At 55.9% G+C, this 18,090-nt stretch overlaps 2 protein-coding genes and 1 non-coding gene across 3 annotated transcripts; 2 read left to right on the forward strand and 1 right to left on the reverse strand.

The window, feature by feature from the left end:
- Nucleotides 1-1,618: 1,618 nt before the first annotated feature.
- On the reverse strand, nucleotides 1,619-6,049 carry LOC34619172. The gene is made up of 3 exons (XM_026336470.1): nucleotides 3,557-6,049; nucleotides 2,035-3,039; nucleotides 1,619-1,813 (listed from the first exon to the last, which is right to left on the reverse strand). The coding sequence occupies exons 1-3, from the start codon at nucleotides 6,047-6,049 to the stop codon at nucleotides 1,619-1,621; spliced, it is 3,693 nt and encodes a 1,230-aa protein (XP_026192255.1).
- A 1,005-nt stretch (nucleotides 6,050-7,054) lies between these two features.
- Trnap-cgg lies at nucleotides 7,055-7,126 on the forward strand. The gene has a single exon. It is a non-coding gene; the product is annotated as a tRNA-Pro (tRNA).
- A 3,103-nt stretch (nucleotides 7,127-10,229) lies between these two features.
- LOC34619174 lies at nucleotides 10,230-17,009 on the forward strand. The gene is made up of 10 exons (XM_026336472.1): nucleotides 10,230-10,497; nucleotides 10,870-11,068; nucleotides 11,464-11,664; nucleotides 11,944-12,380; nucleotides 12,672-14,189; nucleotides 14,301-14,871; nucleotides 15,512-15,560; nucleotides 15,624-15,785; nucleotides 16,118-16,465; nucleotides 16,815-17,009. The coding sequence occupies exons 1-10, from the start codon at nucleotides 10,230-10,232 to the stop codon at nucleotides 17,007-17,009; spliced, it is 3,948 nt and encodes a 1,315-aa protein (XP_026192257.1).
- Nucleotides 17,010-18,090: the final 1,081 nt, after the last annotated feature.

An 18,090-nucleotide genomic window follows, 5' to 3' on the forward strand; every position in this document is an offset into this window, starting at 1 on the left:
CCCAAGACGGAGGAAGTGCCTGTGGGTCTTGCGAATTTCGGAAGCATATTTTCTATGAGCACAAAGACGCGAGTCTAGCGGCTTTTGAGCACGGTCTAAGGGAATCTGTGGCAATGGCTGAAGGCTGATTTTCCAGCCTTGCAGTCGGTGTTTACTGGCATGCCGCCCCCTTGGCTCTTCGCTTCAAGCGATGCCAGTTTGCCAATAGGCCCCCCAGTCGCAAACAGGGGAGCAGGGCCTCTGGCTGCTCTCACTAGGAAATTGCGATGTGCGGAGACTGACACCAGTACACGTGTGCACCACAGGAGCTTCCAGCAGCAGGAAACGAAGCACAGCGTCGCTCAGCTCAATACAGTGCGACTTATAGGAAGCCGGCTAGTCCACCAGGAAGCACACTGCACAATATAGCTCGCCGAGGGTAGGGGTATATTGAAGAAGGGCGTGCGTGCGTGCCACACGGCACAGCTGGCGTCTTGGAGTGCTTGCCATTCGGTAGGCAAGTTACACGCGTTTCCAACCAATAAGTGCCGAAAGTTTTTGCACAGTATTGACAGCAAGCACCCCCCAACCAAGGTGTTGCCTAACAGAATGCCCCTTGCTTGCATCCTAAAGGTACTCCTCGCATGGGGCCTACCAGGAAATAAACTCCGCCTTCAAAATGTTTTGTGCAAAGAAAACTGATGACAAAGTGCCTGAGTAAGCACCGGAAGGGATACTGTCGTGCCCGTGTATTCTTTTCGCGGCGCTTGTATCGCATCGTGAGGCCTGTGTTTATAGAGCCGCCTATCTGGAGCGCTTGTTACACCTGCCTGTGGGGAGCTTTACGATGCGTGGTCTAGGCGGAAGGGCGGCAACAAGCACGTGCTGCCGCCTCTCCGAACCTCCACCCGCTTGTGTGTATCGGCCTTCGCGGCTTTGCTGAATTAGGCGGCTCCTACGCCGCAGCAAGTATTCACAGGAAGCAACTTTCACTGGCAGGTGCTAGGCTCTGCAAATTACGGCGTCTACTGGTACAAAAGAGAATAAGCAGAAAAATTGCAGCTTTCCCGCCTCCCCGAGGCCGGCGCATTTCAAACTGAAGAGACCGTTTCGGGGGCTCAATGTGCCAAAAGGCCGACACAGCCGCCGGCAGCACGATTGCGAGGAGATCTTTCAGAACCGAACGTGCGAGCGGTTGCGAGAAAAAGGGCCATGTTTCGTATGGGGGGCAGAGGGATGGATGCCCTCGAGGCACGATGCACAGAGGAAGATGAGTGAGAACCTGGAAGGCGAAGCTTGAGCGTGGAGCGAAGGGAAAGCCCAAAGGACTTTCTCCGCACCGTCTAGAGTATGCTTCCTTCCGCTCGCTTTGCGCTTGTTTGTTGACAACTTTCGTCCAAGTTCAGCAGCCGAACGAAGGCGTGGCAAGCAGGGGAAGGCGCCACTAGGGGAGTGCATGCACGTGCTCCCGGTCTTTTTCGCTTTTCTTTTTAGAGGAGAGGGCCGTGCACATATATATTTTGCCTTGCTTTCTCATTCCCTCGCTTTCTCGCTTTCACAGTATATAAAAGAAGCGCTCAAAACAAGAAAGGGGCAGTAGCATATGCCCATCTGAGCAAGAAAGGCTACATGGAATTCTCTACCACGTGTCCCTAGTCATCAGATGCTGGTTGCCTGCCGCAGCGTTGTGTCCCCAGAAACGCTCAGCGCTGTGGGCTGTATTATCCACTGTATGTACACCTCTAAGTTTTTGCCTTCGAGCTGCGCCTCCCTCTTCCTCATGAGGAAAAAGGCGGCGAGCTTTTGCTATGCCCTCCTCCCTGGACAGGCCGGCCTTCAGAGCAAACGCGCGCAGCGTTTTCCGCCGCACAAAGGAAGAAGAACCGCCCTTTCTCAGTGCAGCAACGCTGGCTCCTCCCCCCTGCCTGTCTGTATTGGCCCTTCCTCCTCTACAGCGCCCCCGCCGGAGGCGGCGTGCTGCTGCACTTGCAACGCGTGCGGGGGGACATGCAGCAGCAGATCCGCATCAGCGAGACAGCAGCAGGGGTTTCGTGCCCCGACAGCCGCAATTTCATCAAAAACACCATCTACAAGAGACGCATCTTCTGGCTGCAGCAGCTGCCGGACGGCGTCCGCAGCTTCCTCGCAGTCGGCCTGCAGCTGCTGCACGGCGGCAGGGGGGAGGGAGCAACCCCGAACGAATTCTAGGACCGCTCGAGCGGCGATGCGGAAGACACTAAGCACAGACCTGCATCGGTTAAAGGTAACACAGCCGTAGACGCGCTGTTTGCGGGCAAAGAGACGCTCCATTTCCCGTTCTACAGCCGTCCGCCGACGGCTCAAGAAACGTGCTAGACGGCGGGGAGGCAGCTGCTGCTGCATCGCTTCCGTGACAGAAGAGGAGCCCTGGGTAGCAGCGACAGCAGCGTTCTTCCCGGCAGAAGCGAAGGGAGGCGTCCGAGCAGTGTCTTCGGCAATGGCAGCAAATGCATCATCGCACTCTCGGAGAGCCTGCACGAGGGGTGCGAAGGCCCCCCCCCCAGTCCGATCTGGGGAGGCGCAAGTTTGCACCGAACCCCTGCCTGGCTGCAGCCGCAAGACGTACCGCTCCGCTAGCACCGCAATTGTGTCTTCCGCTGCCCGCTGTCCGCAGTAGAAGACAAACGCCGTCACGAGGCTGTGAACTGCAGCACGCAGACGTGCAGCAACGGAGGGCTGGCCGCTCGCGGCGCCCGTTCTCCTGCGATGGTCGTTGTTGTTGGTGTTGTTGCTGTTGTAGTTATTGCTGTTGTTATTGTTGTTGTTGCTATTGCCGCTCAGCCAGTGGGGCGGAAGCAGACTGGGGTGCAACTCTACCCCGACGGCTTCAAGTTTCGCAAGGCCGACTTGTTGCAGATGACGGCCAATGCGGAGACACACCAAGACACTGCTGAGAAATTCAAACTGCGCAGACAAGAAGGAGGGGCAAAGCGAACGCTCGGATGCGGGAAGCTCCGCCTTGCGTGCTTCCGGAGAACGCCAGGGGCAGTTAACCACCGATACCCAAAGTGCTGCTTCGACCTAAAAAAACAGAGGGAAAGGCAGCCACACATGAGCACATGGGGTTTCATGCAGGCTTGCAGTCATGCACGATTACTTTTCCTTCCATGCATGCAGAAGAAGAACGAGAAGAAGAAGAAGAGCGAGAAGGAGAATAACGAGAATAAGGAGAAGAAGAACGAGAATAAGCAGAACGAGAAGGAGAGCAAGAACGAGAAGGAGAGCAAGAACGAGAATAAGAAGAACGAGAATAAGAAGAACGAGAAGAAGGAGAGCAAGAACGAGAATAAGAAAATAAAAACAAGAAGAAAAAGGACCGACAAAAGCCCAACCGAATACACATCCCTCCTTGCTGGAGCGTGCCGCAGACCGCACGCGCGACTCCGTAAGATGGATTGGATAGCTTTAGAGAGCGTGATTGTAGAAGGGGGGGGAAAGGGCGGGGGAGGGGAAGGGAGAGGGAAGAGGGAGCCCTCTGAGAGGGGTGAAGTGGGGTACAAAGATTTCGGCGAGCAGCGCGCGAAGTCAGCCAACGTACTTGGGGTGTGAGATAGGTCCTCCTGGCGTGTGAGACGCTGCCGTTTGCGTGTCTTCGAGCATCTGGCTGCTGCAGCTCTGCAAGAGCTGTTTCTAGGACTATTGGACAGCCCGCAAATGCAGCAGGAACGTTGCGTGTGAGTTGTAGAGTGAAGAGGAGGAAGAGTTCGAATAGACCGGCTACCCAAGGGGTAATGTGAGCGTGAAGAAGGGACTCTTGTTCTGCAGGGGTAGGAGATGGAAAGGCGTCTTGGAGCAGCTGTTGCGCGTCTGTGAGAGCCATGCAGCCCTCCACGATGACACACTGCGCTGCTGCGTGCTGCTGCGTCACTGCCACAGCTCGTTTGGCAGTGTGCAAGACGGAGAAGGGCTTTGCCTGCGCCTCTTCTTCTTGCTCCTGCTCCAGTTGCAGTCTCGTGGCTGCCGCCAGCGTGTCGTGCAGCTCCTGCACGACTTTCGCGTATGCGCGTTTGAAAGTGAGTGCCGTGGCTTCGAGGAGCACAGCGCGGTGCGCTTGCCGCATCGTTTGCAGAGCTTGCTGCTGCAGCGTGGCGGCTGGCAACAACACCTCTTCCCAGGATTTCTCTAGCGCGGAGGTGACAGTTCTGCAGCCTTGCAGAACCGAGGCTGCCGCAGGCACGGTGGAAGCGATCGTGGCAGACAGTCGAGAGAAAGCAGCATCTACTAGCGACGTCAGAAAGGATAGCAAGAGGCACTCCCCCTCAGGCTCTATCGCTCCACACCCCTCTTCAGCTGCCGCCGCATCCTCGCGAACACGCCGCACAAGAGCAGCTTCCTGAGGCTCTCTATCCCGTCCTGCTGCTGCTGCTGCCTCGACAACACGCTTCGTCGTTCCCGCCTCCTCGAAACGCTTCTTCTTCTTCTGAAGGGCTATAAAACGCAAAAGCACCAACATGTCCTTCAGAGCCGCTGCCACCTGTGGTACAAAGCGGCACGCGATCTGACTGCATGCCCCTTCCAAGCCGATTTCCGTCCTCGCCACACCGCCTTCGCGTGCACTACTGGCATCTCCTGCAACTCCGACCTCTCGTTGATCCCCCTCCACTCCCTCCGCGACGGCGGCGTTGGAGGGGCCTCCTCCTTCCACCGCCTCCCTCCCGCAACAGCGCTCTAATACCCTCAGACACGCGTGTCGCCTGCCCCTCTGGTAGATTCTCAGCAGCTCGCGCGCATCCTCCCCACTCCTCAGCAACAACCTGACAATGCGGGAAGCCTCTTCACTCCCCAAGGGAGTCGCCGCTGGCCTCCCCGTGCTGCTGCTGCTGCTGCTGCTGCTGCTGCTGCCACCTAGAGAAGTGAATACGCCCTCTGTGCCTGCCGCCTTGCTCGCAGCAGCAGCGGAGGAGGCGGCAGCCCTATTGCTCAACGCAGCCACCTCTTCTTGTCCTTTCTCCTCTTCTTCCCCCCCTACCCCCCTGTCGAGTTGCTGCTTGAGGAGCTGCACGCAGTACGCAGCAGCCGCCTCTGCATCCCGCTTCAGAAGCAGCAGCCTCTGAAGAGGGGGCGAGGTCACGTTCTGCTTTGCCAAGAAAAGCTTCGCGCGATCATACACCTGGAGCGCTGTCAAGGGGCTTCCTGCTGCAAGGTGCTGCCGCAGAAGCTCCGGGAGGGTCAGCAGCAGCTGCAGCTGCTCGATGAGCTGCCGAAAGGCAACCAGATCCTCGATTCCAGCTGCCCGCTCATGCACCGTCTTCATGAGCTGGCCGCTGCTGCTTTCAATCGCCGAGACACTGAGGGAGAGGTGCTGCAACTGCTGCTCAATGTCTCCCATAGCCTGACGGACGCGACGCACAGTTTCCGTGGCGCTCAAAAACTTGCCATAGTTCTCGTACACCAGCGTGCGGATGTCTCTCTCGAGAATCCTCACCTCCGCCTCCAGCTCGTTCGTAAGCCGCAGGAGCTCCCGCAAGCTGCAACTGCGTACGGCAGCCGTAAAGTACGCTTGCATGTCGAATGCAGGGGAGTTCAGATCCAGAGACGGGGGAACTCTCGGAGAGGTAGAGGCTCCAAGAGCTCTGCTGCCTGCTGGGCGGGGGGATGAGGAAGCCGAGGGATGCAACAACGGCGGCATCTCCTGTAACAATTGCCGTGCCGCGTCCACGCCGCCTCTTGCCCCGTGAGGCTGACGCGCTGTTGTTGCTCCCGCCGATACAGGCGCTGGCGCTGTGTCAACCGAGGAACCCCCAACAGCAGAAGCCTCGCACAAGTCGGGAGCTGTGGCACTCGCCGTCGGCTGCTGGTCGGCGGCAAGTGGCCGCTTCTGCCCTCCAGCCTCTACGGCTGCTGGTGGGTGTTCAGGAGCCTTGTCTGTATCGCCGGCTTCCTCCAGGTCGTAGTACGCATGCAGCATCTGTTCAACTCTACTGAGGGGGCGGCCAGGCCTCCCATCTGCAGAACGCCGAGCAGCGACTGCAGAGGCTGTTGTTGACGGGGGGTGGCTGGGGGACCCCCTTGAAGCGGGGGGAAAAGCCATATTTTGTAGCTGCCTCTGGAGGTTAGGAGCAAGATTATCAAAACACGTACAAAATTACTGCGGTCGGGGCTGGGTATAGCGGCCGCGGCTCATATCAACCCACTGGCTTTAGTCGCGCGAAGGGCACAGACGGCTGGACCATGAATGAGGGAAGAAGAATACGAACAGAGACTCCCATTTCTACATATATTCTCGATTTTCCCCGCCTGTGCCTTCAGAATGCAGTAATATGCAGTATTCAACCGGCTATCCTGAATTGCATACTCCCGACTCGGTCATCTTTTGAGGATGAGCGCAGACACGGCAATTGTCTGCTCATGGACGAAGGGGAGGAAGCGAAGTAAAATGCACTTAAGCGTATATGCGTTCAATAACAGTTTGTTCTCTCACTTAACGAAGAAGGAGGGAGCAACGCACAAGAATTTCAAGTCGACTACGGCCAGAAAGCCACTGGGAAAGTCTAGGTAACGGGGATGACTTTGTGTGTGTGCAGGATTAAAAATAACCCTTTGTCCGCTTTCCTTAGATTAGTTGATGCAACTTTTATCTCGCTGTAAGGCGCCGCCTACAGCCCCAATAGCAAATTCCCCTGTTGCGGCTCGCCAGTCCCGTTCTATTGACGGCGGCTGTGGCTGAACTATATCCTCCGTCGTGCAAAGGGCTCTATATAATCTTCATTCCTCTTGGTGTGGAGGCGGAGAAGTGACCACTTAACGCATTTTAACCGCAGCAAATGAAAGATTCCAATGTCTGAAGGCAGCCTCATGCGCAGCAGCAGAACGTACTCGTTAGTTGTGACGACCTTTGAATGCATGCCAGAAGCACGTTGTATTACGCTGGCAAATCCTTATCCTATAGACTCCTGCTACGGTGAAGAGCCTTTTGGCATGCGAATTAGAGTGCAGGCCATAGTTCTGCCTTGTCTCACCTGGAAACAATTTAGTGTCTGTGTGTGTGAGGGCAGTAGCTTTGTCTGTAAATTGCCAAAAGTAAGCGGCCCCCCGTGGCTGTTTAGTCTAGGGGTATGATTCTCGCTTCGGGTGCGAGAGGTCCCGGGTTCGAATCCCGGAACAGCCCTGTCGTGTGGTGGTGCGACCAACGCTCGCCGGCGTGCCTCTCGTGATCATAGTGTGTAGTGGGCTCTTTTAAGCAGCGGATACAGTTTCTGTTTTTACTCCCTCGAGTCACTTGTGGTACTGGGAGAGTCGGCGTCCTTTCTGCGGTTCTGGGGGCATCTGCGGCGTTCTGCATGCCGCGCCGGTAGCTGCTTTCTTAGGCTAGGAGAAGGGTAGAACGACAGCGAGCAATATTGGAAGTAGCCCCCGATAGCCTCAGAATACGCTGGAGAGATGCCGAAGATTTGCAGAAATCAGCAGATAACAGATTTCAACGGAATGAGTGGTAAAATTCCGGCAAAGTAGGCAAATACAAGGATGAAGAGAGGAAGGAACTCAGACAGCGCCGCTGGTGTGACTGTCATGGTCGTCGAACATGGGGCTGAAGAGCTGCCTCTTCGTGAAAATTGGCTCCCTTTGTGTCTCTTTTACGCAAGAATTTTAATTTAAAAAGTTGATGTTACATATAGGGAAGCGCGAAACACATGTCCACCATAAACCTCAGCCCTTCCTTCATCGTGTAACCCGATTGCGCGATCCTTCGCCCATTGACCGCCTCTCTCCATCTTTTTTTCATTAAATCCCCCTAATACTTCATTTTTGACTCTTTGTAGTATTTTCACGGTTTTAGGGGGGGCTTGGAAGAACCTTTAGCCCACGGTGTCCTCTTCCGACTCGCCGATCTACATTCTGGCAGCCTCGGCCTTGTGTAACTGACCGTTCTTCTTGTCCTCAACAAGGCAATGGCCACTCCCAAGGGGGAGCGGCAGGATGCCTCTGTGGCGAACTGCATGGGTCCGCTGCGTTCCATGTCCTTGCGCACGGAGAGCATTGGCAACAGCAGCAGCAGCAACAACCTGAGTGCGTCTCAACGCGTGTGCGGGCTGCTCCTTGAAAGACATGGAGAGAGAGTGCTGCAGTTGTTGCTAAGCAGCAAGGATGGCAGGCAACTCCTCGAGTCCTTGCTTTCAGTTGCTTTTCGCAGCGCTGGCGTGGGAGGGAGCCCCCTGCTGGTGCGCCTTCTGCAACGAGACGCCGAGGGCTTCGTGTCAGTAATGATGAAAAGATCAGGTGCGCATGGCCTTCCTCCCGCTTTTTGGCCCTGCTTTCGCTCTCATTCTTTCTTATTCCATCGAAGGAAGCAGGCGCACGTAGCTAGCCGCCAGCGGATCCTTTACACAAGGGTTCCTCGCCGAACACTTCTTGCTGCTGCGGCGGTACATATGACACCGCTGAACAGTTGAACATCGAATGCATTCAGTGCAGTCCTCCTACCGGGGTGGCCGTCGAGCGTGCGTCTAGATACAATCGAACCCTCGAGACTCGAAGGTGGGGTGACACCGTTCGCGCCTGCACGCAGACACGTGACTGTCTAACTGATCTTGTTCTGCGCTCGAATGTTTCTGCAGAAGACAAGGCAGTCGCCAGAGGCTTGGGGCTTTGTTTGCTCCGAGGGGTAGCAGCAGTTGAGGAGGCGGACTTGCAGCCGCTCGCAGAGGCCTTGTCGAAAGCCATCCTCGAGCAGCTGCAGCAGCAGGCACCCGCTGAGGAGCTCCCCGCAAACCCCTCCAGCAGCAATGAGGCTGCGGAAGGCGCTGTTCTTGCCTCTGGATCTGCCACCGCTGTTGCTGCAGATGCTGCAGATGCAGAAGGAGGGAAGCGGTTGGCGGAGGAAGAGCAGTCCAAGGTGCGTTTTGTCTCCCTTCTCTCAAACCTCCGTCTCAAGCGCGCATTCGTATATGCACTTTTGTGTTGCTTGTGTGGTTGCCTCGAGTTTGCCGCAGCCCCTTGGCAAGAAGGCCTCCCGTGTGCAGGAGCTGATTGAGCAGCAACAGCGGCGTTGCAAAGAGCAGCAGCAGCAGCAACAACAGCGGCAGTTGAAGCATCGCTTTGCCTCTTCAGGATCAGTGGAGGGGCAATCTGCGCCGGAGGCACGTTGCAAAGGGCCTCATGAGGCGTTGATACGAGAAGCCCTTTTCTACGTTTCGACAGAGACTGTCTCATGCGACGCGGATGCCCTTTGCCAGCAGCTAGTTGACTTTGCACCCCCCGTTCTTACACGTGTTATTCAAATTGAAGTGGCCCAAAGGACTTCCCAAGACAGGCAGGGGGCCTCCGCTTCCCCTGTGGCGATTGCTGCCTCAACCGAAGGGGCCTCTCCTAAGGGGAAGCTCCCCTGAGTAAGGGGCATGGCGTTCCTGTTGGGGCTTGCATGCGATAGGGAGAAGAACCCTTAAAGTGGCAGGGGAAACATGCAATCATCGCCAAAAAACATTTTGGTGGGGGTCCTGAGGCCCGATCTCCTAAGAGTTGAGCAAGCCACATTAGTGTGGCGCTGCACGCCGATCAGGGCTATCAGCACGTGATGCGCCTCTCGCGAAATACAAGGCGCACATACCTGACGGCGACTTTGCGTGTCGGAATAAGCGGTGGTAATGCAGGATAGAGAAGACCCTCCTTCTCTATTCTGCGCTTAAGGGGCTTTCACTTGTCTGTAGCATACCTTAGGTACCACCCTCCAGTGGCTGCGCCCACCTGCGGGCTCTTATCGTCCGTCTCATGATCGCTGTTTTTCTTCGTCTCCTGAGCGCCTTTTTGAGTGGCGTAAGCAAAAGCAGGGGCGGCAGCAGCCGTAGCAGCCGCTGGAGTGGGCACTGTCTCAGGGCAGTCCGTGCGCGTCCTTTACACGTTCTGCGCAGGGCTGCTTTGCAAGAAATCTAAGTAAAGAGGCAGCAGTTATAAGAGGCAGCAGCAGTAAGGGGACGACATGCACTGGGAAGCAGACGCCCCAGGACGCTCCTCGTGCTGCACCAGCCACGAAACGATCCTGTCTTGCTGCGAGCCGCATCTACTCCTTCCTTTTTGTTCGCTTGCGGCTTTGTCTTCCTTTTCCTCCTCCGCTTCTCTTGCCCGCGGTCTCTGTGCGCGCCTCTGCGCCAGATGCCCCCCCGCACCCCCCCCAACACTTGACAAGCACCTTGTACGCACTGGGAGCTCTGGCCCTAAGATGTGCACCTGCATGGGGCCTTTATTGGCAGACTCGTCTGCATGCTCCGAAGAACATGATGGGATGCACTGTGGAGACTGTTGGGCGCCAAATGCACAGTGTGCTCATCGGGCACAGACACCGCCATTTCGTCACAGGGCTGCATCTGCGCGCGCACCTGTGGAAATCTCGTGCTAAAGAGTGTGCAATAGAAAACGTCCTACAGAAGCCATCTTTCGGCGAATGGAATCACAATTTGCCGAATTCAAGAGGCTCTCACGAGAGAGACAGGCCAGCGTCTAGCAAGCTTTTACCAAGTACCACCCAGGTTGCTTATGCGGCGAGCCGTATTTTGAGGAGCGTATCTTGTGGGATTCGGTGCTAGAAGAGGCCGTTGGCCTCTCCTTAAAGCTTTGCTAAGTAGTCAAATTCAAACGTTCTTCCTCCTCTTCCCTCCCCGCCCCCTTGCCTGTATCAACCCTCAGGGATCCAGCATGAGGGAAGAGATGTTAGGACAGGAAGTGTGTGCGTTGCTGCATGCTTTTAGCCTTCCGAAACAGTGTGGTCACATGTGTTCGTCGAGAGCGGCTTAAGGGACCGACGAGTGTGTTTATTCGTGCACTACGAGGAGCTAGCTAGCTAGCAAGCAAAGCGTATTGCGCGACACATAGATTCACTGAACAGCAAAAATACAGAGCTAAAATTAACTGAATTTTAAGTTGATGCAGCTAGTGAATATAGAAGTCCGGAAATATGGGTGGGTTACCTCCCTTGGGTGTGCGCAAAACATCCCACGCGCGAAGGTTGCACAAAGCACGACAGCATACACAAAGCCCTCCAGGCCGGAAGAGGTGGGGACGATGTCTTTAATGAAGCTGGTGGAGGGAATAGTGGAAAGATCTTCTACGTGCACATGCAGTAGACCGCGGCGCGGTCTCTTGTGCGCTACAGACATGTTAGCAGAAATAAAGCTTTTTAGAGGTATCAAACTAACGAAGACCTTGGAAAGTTAAAAGTGCCACGCAGATCTAGATACAAGGGAATCGTGATAGAACGCTTGCGGGGTCATTAACCACAAGACAACACCATGCAGCAGTAGCAACAAAAGGCGGACGACTGCACCTCTGGAAGACGCGGCATTGCAGGACGAATGCACGAGCAGCAGTTCGAGAGGAGCAGCACACGGAGCAAAAGCAACGGCCACAATGTTAGCGGCATATGCCCCTGACAGGGAAAATAGGCAACAGGCTGCTTTACGGGCGTTTGACGCGCCAATCTGTTTCCACGCCTCGAACGACCCAACTGCCCTGTAGGAGAAAACTCCGAGAAAAAGTTGAATCCACGGGTATGAGTCATGCGGCCCTGCAACAAAGGCCCTTAAAATCAATGATGGAGTGGGTGCTTAAAGAAGACAAAGGCCAAAAAAACGGTGGCAGCGCACATCGTGCGTCGTACATACGGCCTCGTACCGGGCAGGTCGCGACAGAAACAGCTGCTGCTGCCGCAGGTATCATGCGGGAATACATCCAGCTTAGCCCCTAAAAGCCTTCCTTTTTACCAATTTGGCTTCCTTCTCTGGGATAAAAGGCTTATATTTCCGTATGTTCTGCGTTGATACGGTAGTCCTGAGCTGTATGTAAACAGAGGGGCGGCAGAGCAGCCGCGACCATCTGTGGCAGCAGAGCGGCTCACTTAGTTCGTCCTCAAGCACTAGCCTCCGGCGTGCCCCGTTTGCCCTTTAAAGAGTTGATTTTGGCTTTTTCGTGTGTATGCATACATCAGCCGTTCTTTAGAACCCGACGGTCCTACTCTCGCGTCATCGCTTTCACAGAATGCTGCCGCCTTAGAACTCCGCCTCCGGTCGCACTAGGGCACAAGCCATTCTCTGGAGCTCTTGCGCTCCTTCACCCATCTTCAGCCTCCAAGACCGCTCCGCTTTTCTGCAAGGCAATGGAACTCTACTCTTGGGGGTCTTTGAAGGCTGCGAGGGGCCCTAGGGGGCCCCTCGCCCGTGCTGCATCGAACCGACATTCGAAGGGCGTTCGCAGCAGCAGCGTCCCCCCAGCAGAGGGCACCGCAAGATCCGAAGGATCTCCGACTCCTTGCGCCTCAGACCACGGAATTCCCCCACTCTTCCCCCCAGCGAACCCTTCAAACGAGGGATACTGTCTGCAGGCAGAAGACACGGCAGTGCGACACCCGGCAGTGCCTGCCTACCCCGCCCACGCAAGTAAATTCGAGGCCAAGAGATCCTCCTGCTCGCTGAGCTCCACAGAGCCGAACCTCACCAGTGCCTCGCACAAGAGACATACCGCAGGGCATGAAGGGTCCAACAACACAGGGACGCCTCGACTGCTGTCTACACACGGGCTGCCTTCTTCGCAGCTTGCCTCTCGTTCCACGCCACTCACTGAGCGCTCCAAGCTGCTGCTGCTGCCTCCTCCTCCCCCGCCGCCTTCCGCGAGGAGCTCTCCTGTGGACCGTCCGTACTCCGCCACCCCTCCTCACCAGACTCCTGAAGAGGCCCTCCTGCTGCAACTCAGTGGCTCCCGCACGGCTGCCTCGACAGCGCCACAGGAGGCTGCCGAAGAAAGCAGCCTCGAGGCTCTCAGTGCACCCAGCCACGAACACGCAGCACCTTCTTGGCAGCCGTCTGCGGAATTCGCGCCCTCCCCAACGCCCCCCCCTTCCCCCTTCTTCACCCTAGGGCACCTCCACGCATCGCTCGACGCATCCGCGACGTTGGAGCAGTCAGCGGCCTCTCTGAGTGCTCCGCGAGCCGCTTGTTCCCACCAGCGAGATTCCCTCCTTCTCCCCCGAGCTGCCTCCGAGCCAGCGGCAGGAGGGGGAAGGCGAAGAAGAAGCGTGTGGGGAAAGGCCCCCTCGAGGGGGGCCCCCTACCAACATGCCCCGCTCAGCCGTGCCCCCTCCAAGGCTCCTCTTCCGCTGCGGCGAGGTGCCAGAGAGAAGGCCTCCTCCTTCTCCGGAGGTGTCGTAACGGAGACCAGCTGCTGTTTGCCTCCGTCCTCCGTGCCGCGGGGGTTCTCGCGACGTATTCTGAGTGAGGCGCCTGCTTCTCTGGAGGCAGAGGGGGGGGCCCCTGTTGCTATGCATTTGCGGGGGGCAGTTTCTGCTGGCGCTGAGCTCACGCTCACGCGCGTTGCGACGGGGGTTTCGGATGCTGCTGCGCCTTCGGACGCTTTTGGGCAAGGATTCTCCCCCCGCAGCGAGAGGGTACTGCCAGCGGGGAGGGGGCCCCTCTCTCCTAGGTGGGGGGAGGGGCCCTTCTCTTCGTCCTTGTCTTTCGCGATGAGCGCTAGTCCTTCGGCTCCCTCTCTGCACTTCGAGGAAAATCCATTGGACGCGGAGACGGAGGGCTTTGCGGCTGCCTCAGCCGAGGCAACGCTCATCCTCCAACAGAGGCGCCCCTTTTCTGCGTTTGCTCGCGTCAGACAGTCTGCGAATGCTTCGGCTGCCGAGGGGGGAGACGCTCCGTGGAGTGGCGCAGCGTATGCTGAGGCCTCTGTTGCAGAGGGCGGGGGCCCCTTCGGGGGGGCCCCCGCGTGTGAAAAACGGGGGCCCCTTGGAATGGAGGGTTTTGTCCAGGGTGTACAGAGCTGCATCAGTCGTCTCGTGAAGCGCTTCCCTCCAGGATGCGAGCTGCATAATGGCTATGGGCCCCTCGTCGTTCCTGCGTACTGGACAGAAGATGCTGCGTACGAGGACGGCTGGGCTGCAGACGTTTCGGGAGTTGCTGGGCTCTCAGTCGAGAGAAAAGGGGGGGAAAATGGACTTCCTCCTCCCTCTGTGAGCAAACCTTCGTCTATTTCGCGCGAAATACAGACCAGTGGCAGTGGCGTCGTGGGGGGGACCATGCCGACCTCTTTGTCTGCAACTTCTCAGGAGGCAACGGCGAGCGCAACTTCCACGGCAACAGCGCATGCGGGGGAAGCAGTGGCAGGTGGTGGCGTCGTGAAAGACGGCTCGGAAGGTGCAGGAGGAGCAGCAGAAGGGGAGGGGGGGGCACTGAATGCGTGGAGTGCCAGACAGGGGAGCTCTCTAGGGTCGGAGGTATTCTTCGCCTTGGAAACAAACCCTTCGGATGCAACGGCGTCACTGACAGCAGCGTCAGCGTCAGCGTCAGAAGCAGCAGCAGCAGCAGCAGCGAGTTGTTTCTACGAAATCGAAGGCCTTGTCGGACGCGGTGCTCATGGGGCTGTGTTTCGTGCGAAGCGCCTCACAATCAGAGGGGGGGGTGAGCTGCCCACCCGACTGGCAACAGCAGCAACAGAAGCAGCAACAGAAGCAGCAACGGAAGCAGCAGCAGAAGCAGCAACAGCAGCAGCAGACGCAGCAGAAGCAGCAACAGAAGCAGCAACAGAAGCAGCAGAAGCAGCATTGTTGGCGGCTGCCTCCGACTTGCCTGGGGAAGTGGAGGTTGAAGAAGATATTGTGGCTTTGAAAGTAATTGATCTCGACGGCACTCTGCGAACGCAGTGTCGCGACAGTGCCAGTCGACGTCTGTATTTGAGGCGCGTGATCAACGAGGAAAAGGTGCTCGGGGAGCTGCAGCATGAGCATCTGCTGCACTTTTATGAGGCTTTTCAATGGCCACCTTCCTACGTCGTCTTTGTGACGGAGTATCTCCCAGGAGGTTCCCTCAGAGATCTCTATAAAACAGCAGGGCCCCTCCCCGAGCCAATAATCGCTGCCGTTCTCAAGTGAGCAAGAATCAGCTGCTCCCCGAGACGCACTGCGCCTCTGTCCAGTGTGGCATTGCTTAATTCTGGCAGAGGCGGTGTGTTGTTTGGCTGCTTGCTTCCTCCTGCTACTGCCGTTGTCGTCCTCAGCAGTGCATTCTTCGCAGGAGAGGGGGGGGGGCGCTTGCCTGCTCCTGCCAAGTATGATCGCGCAGCCGTGGGCATGTGCTCTCTGCCGTTTGCTTCTTGCCAATTTTGGTATTTGCTGTCTGCTAATATTTGCTGCTTGCTCTTTGCTATTCGCTATGTGTTGTCCGCTATTTTGTTTGCTGCTTGTTATTTTGTGTTTGCTGCTTGCTGTTTGTTGTTTGCTGCTTGCTGTTTGTTGTTTGCTGCTTGCTATTTGTTGTTTGCTAGTTTTTGTTTGCTGCTTGCTATTTGCTATTTGCTGTTTGAGGTCTTCTACTTGCGCTTTGCTATTAGTTGTTTGCTAATATGTGCTGCTTGCTGCTTGCTGTTTACTATGTGCTATTTGCTGCTTGCTATCTGCAATTTGAGGTCTTCTGCTTGCCGTTTGCTGCTTGCTGTTTGCTGCTTGCTGTTTGCTATTTACTGCTTGCTGCTTGCTGATATTTGGTGGTATGTGCTGTTTGCTATTCAGGGATGTTTTGTTGGCTCTTGCTTACCTTCACTCCCCTAAATCCGGTCGGGTAGGCGCAGATGACAGCAAAGCGGCGGGGGAGGACAGCGAAGACAAGGCTGGCAGCAACAAGATCTCTGCACAGGCGAGTGCTGCCGACTCGATCTGCATGCATCGTGATATTAAAGCTGCAAACATCCTTCTCACGGAGTCGGGACGAGCCAAGCTTATTGACTTGGGAATTTGTTCGCTGTCTGGTGAGCCCCTGCGGCTAGAGGGGGTCGTGCATTCTCGAGTGCAGTGTGCAAGCTGTTTTGGCTAGGTGAAATAAGGGGTGGTGCCTCTCTCCGTGTGTGACACGGGGGCGTATTTCCTTTGCGCTTCCCTTTTCCGCCACTTCTCTCCTAGGAGGCCGTTATCTTACAGAAGTCCCCTTGGAGAGGAAGAGAGAGAAAATAGATAGAGAGACAGAGAGGGAGAGGAAATAGGTAGATAGAGAAAGAAAATAGATGGCGAAAGGAAGCGGTATATACAGTACGTTCCTTGCTGCGCCTCCCTGTATGTATGCGTGTATGTGTTTGTTTTGTGTGTTTGGTTTTCTTTTTTCGCGTCATCTTTTGCGCAGAGAAAGATACCGAATTCGCGGGAACGCCGCAGTGGATGGCGCCAGAGATCGCTGAAATTTTTTGCAGGAGACTGCAGAACGACAGAAGGCAGGGGCTGTCCAAGCGGCGTAAGGGGGGGAAGGGTGTGGCAGCGGGGGAGATTCGGCGGGGGGTGTCTTCAACGCAGGAAGAAGCGGCTTCTTCGGAAGAAGTTGAGGATGAGGAAGCCTGTGGAGACGGCTCTCACGCAGAAGAGGAGGAAGAACCTCCTCCATACGGCCCTTCTGCCGATATCTGGTCGTTAGGGATTACAGCATACGAATTGGCGATGGGGCGACTTCCATGGCCCCAAAAAACAAAACTCGACGAAGTAAGCAGAGACTGCAGCCGCGGGATTGCAGCTGCATGCCCTTGGTGTATGATGAGAAGGCATCGTTGCTGTCCTTTTTTTCTGGTTGTTGTTACCCCCTTGTATTGGCTGATCTACGAAATTTCGAAAAAAACTCTCTAGGAAGCTATGTGCATAAACCTTCCCTCCATCTCAACGGAGGATGACTGTATCAGAGGGGCTTTCTTGTGTCGATGGTGGTGGTGTATAGACACATCTCATGGCACTTCTGGTGTGGTGTCCCCTCATTTCTTCTGTCAAGTGCTTCTTCCCCTCTCCTACTCACTCTCTTGTTCTCTTTTTACCGTGCTTTCCTTTCCTTCGCTCAAAGAGCAGTTCTCTGTGTACGCAGCTCACCTCCCGCGTTGATTTCTTCTCTGTTCGTGCTGAAATTGTCGCTCCTGCTGCTGCCGCAGTTGCTGCACATGATTGCATTTGGTTCGGCTCCGCGGATCAACCTGAGCGAAGGGCTCGACAAATCATTCTGTTACTTTGTAGAAAGATGCCTGCGCAAGAATGCGACTGAACGGTGGGTTTACATGAGACAGCGCCTTCGTGAGTGCGCAGAGAGGAGGAGGGGGGATCCTTCGTAGAGGGCAGTTGGAGCGAAAGAAAAGTGCGTTGGAAGAAAAGCTCCTGTAATGAAAGGGGGGGAAGCAAGCGCAACTGCACAGCCATTGCACAAAGCGGATACGCTAGAGAGGGGCACGAAGCGCTTTCCCTCACAAGCATTACAAGCGGCCTTATCCTGCCTGCGGCTACTTGCATCTGCTGTGGTGTATGCCAGAGGGACGGCAGAAGAACTGCTCAAACATAGCTTCTTTACGCGTAGGCATTTAGCAAGGAACAACCCGATCCCCTTATGAGCGAGAAAGGGGTCTTCTCCCCGTCTTTTCTCGAGAAAAGCTTCCCTCATGATGATGGTGGTCGCTACCATCATCACACGCGTCCCCGCACTTCTTCACGTGCCTATATGTGTCTGCACTCTATTCAGTGTCGTTTTCGTCTGTCTGTTTGTTTGTCTGCCTGTCTGTTTGTCTGTCTGCCTGTCTGTTTGTCTGTCTGTTTGTCTTTTTTCCTCCCTCCCTCCCCATCGCATTGCATTTTCATCGTAACCTCTTCACTTCTTGTTGCTGTCCTCAGTTGTTCTCCGCCTCGCTGCCGCAAAGCGAGCAGGCTTTCATGCGTTCACAGGCACTCCCTTTCTCCGTATTATGGCGTGCATGCGTGCTTGCGCTCCGTCTGCTTTTCGTTGATTTGCGTTGCATGCGTAAGCACCGATTTATATATATATGTATCTGTATCTATGCGGGCATGCATATGTGTACAGCAGTTATGCACACCTGTAGGGCTACGTGCTTGTGCACATGTATGTACACTGCATCGCTTCCTCGAAACCCCTGCATGCAGCGCGTTGGACGTCATGCAATTTGCTGCCGCCTCTCTTTAGGGTTTTCTCCGTCCAAAAGGCCGCAGTCTTATCGCGAGATAAGGGAAGCGGTGGAAGCGTTTAACGGCAAGCGATCGGGTAAGTAGGCAGGGCGCTGATCCCTTGATCGTGTGCCGTCATCGTTGCGTGGCATCGACTCCACTGCATCCCGCTGCAG

Source organism: Cyclospora cayetanensis, unplaced genomic scaffold, assembly GCF_002999335.1.
Source record: "Cyclospora cayetanensis isolate NF1_C8 unplaced genomic scaffold, CcayRef3 CcayRef3_contig_13, whole genome shotgun sequence".
Taxonomy (NCBI): domain Eukaryota; phylum Apicomplexa; class Conoidasida; order Eucoccidiorida; family Eimeriidae; genus Cyclospora; species Cyclospora cayetanensis.

Coding starts and splice junctions, on each gene's coding strand:
- LOC34619172 (XM_026336470.1), bottom strand. CDS start 6,049: ATGGCTTTTCCCCCCGCTTCAAGGGGGTCCCCCAGCCACCCCCCGTCA. Junction 3,040..3,556: donor GGACCTATCTCACACCCCAA/GTACGTTGGCTG, acceptor CTGTTTTTTTAG/GTCGAAGCAGCACTTTGGGT. Junction 1,814..2,034: donor ATGAAATTGCGGCTGTCGGG/GCACGAAACCCC, acceptor TTTGCTCTGAAG/GCCGGCCTGTCCAGGGAGGA.
- LOC34619174 (XM_026336472.1), top strand. CDS start 10,230: ATGGGATGCACTGTGGAGACTGTTGGGCGCCAAATGCACAGTGTGCTC. Junction 15,561..15,623: donor ACTCCCCTAAATCCGGTCGG/GTAGGCGCAGAT, acceptor GGCAGCAACAAG/ATCTCTGCACAGGCGAGTGC. Junction 15,786..16,117: donor AGGGGGTCGTGCATTCTCGA/GTGCAGTGTGCA, acceptor TTTTGCGCAGAG/AAAGATACCGAATTCGCGGG.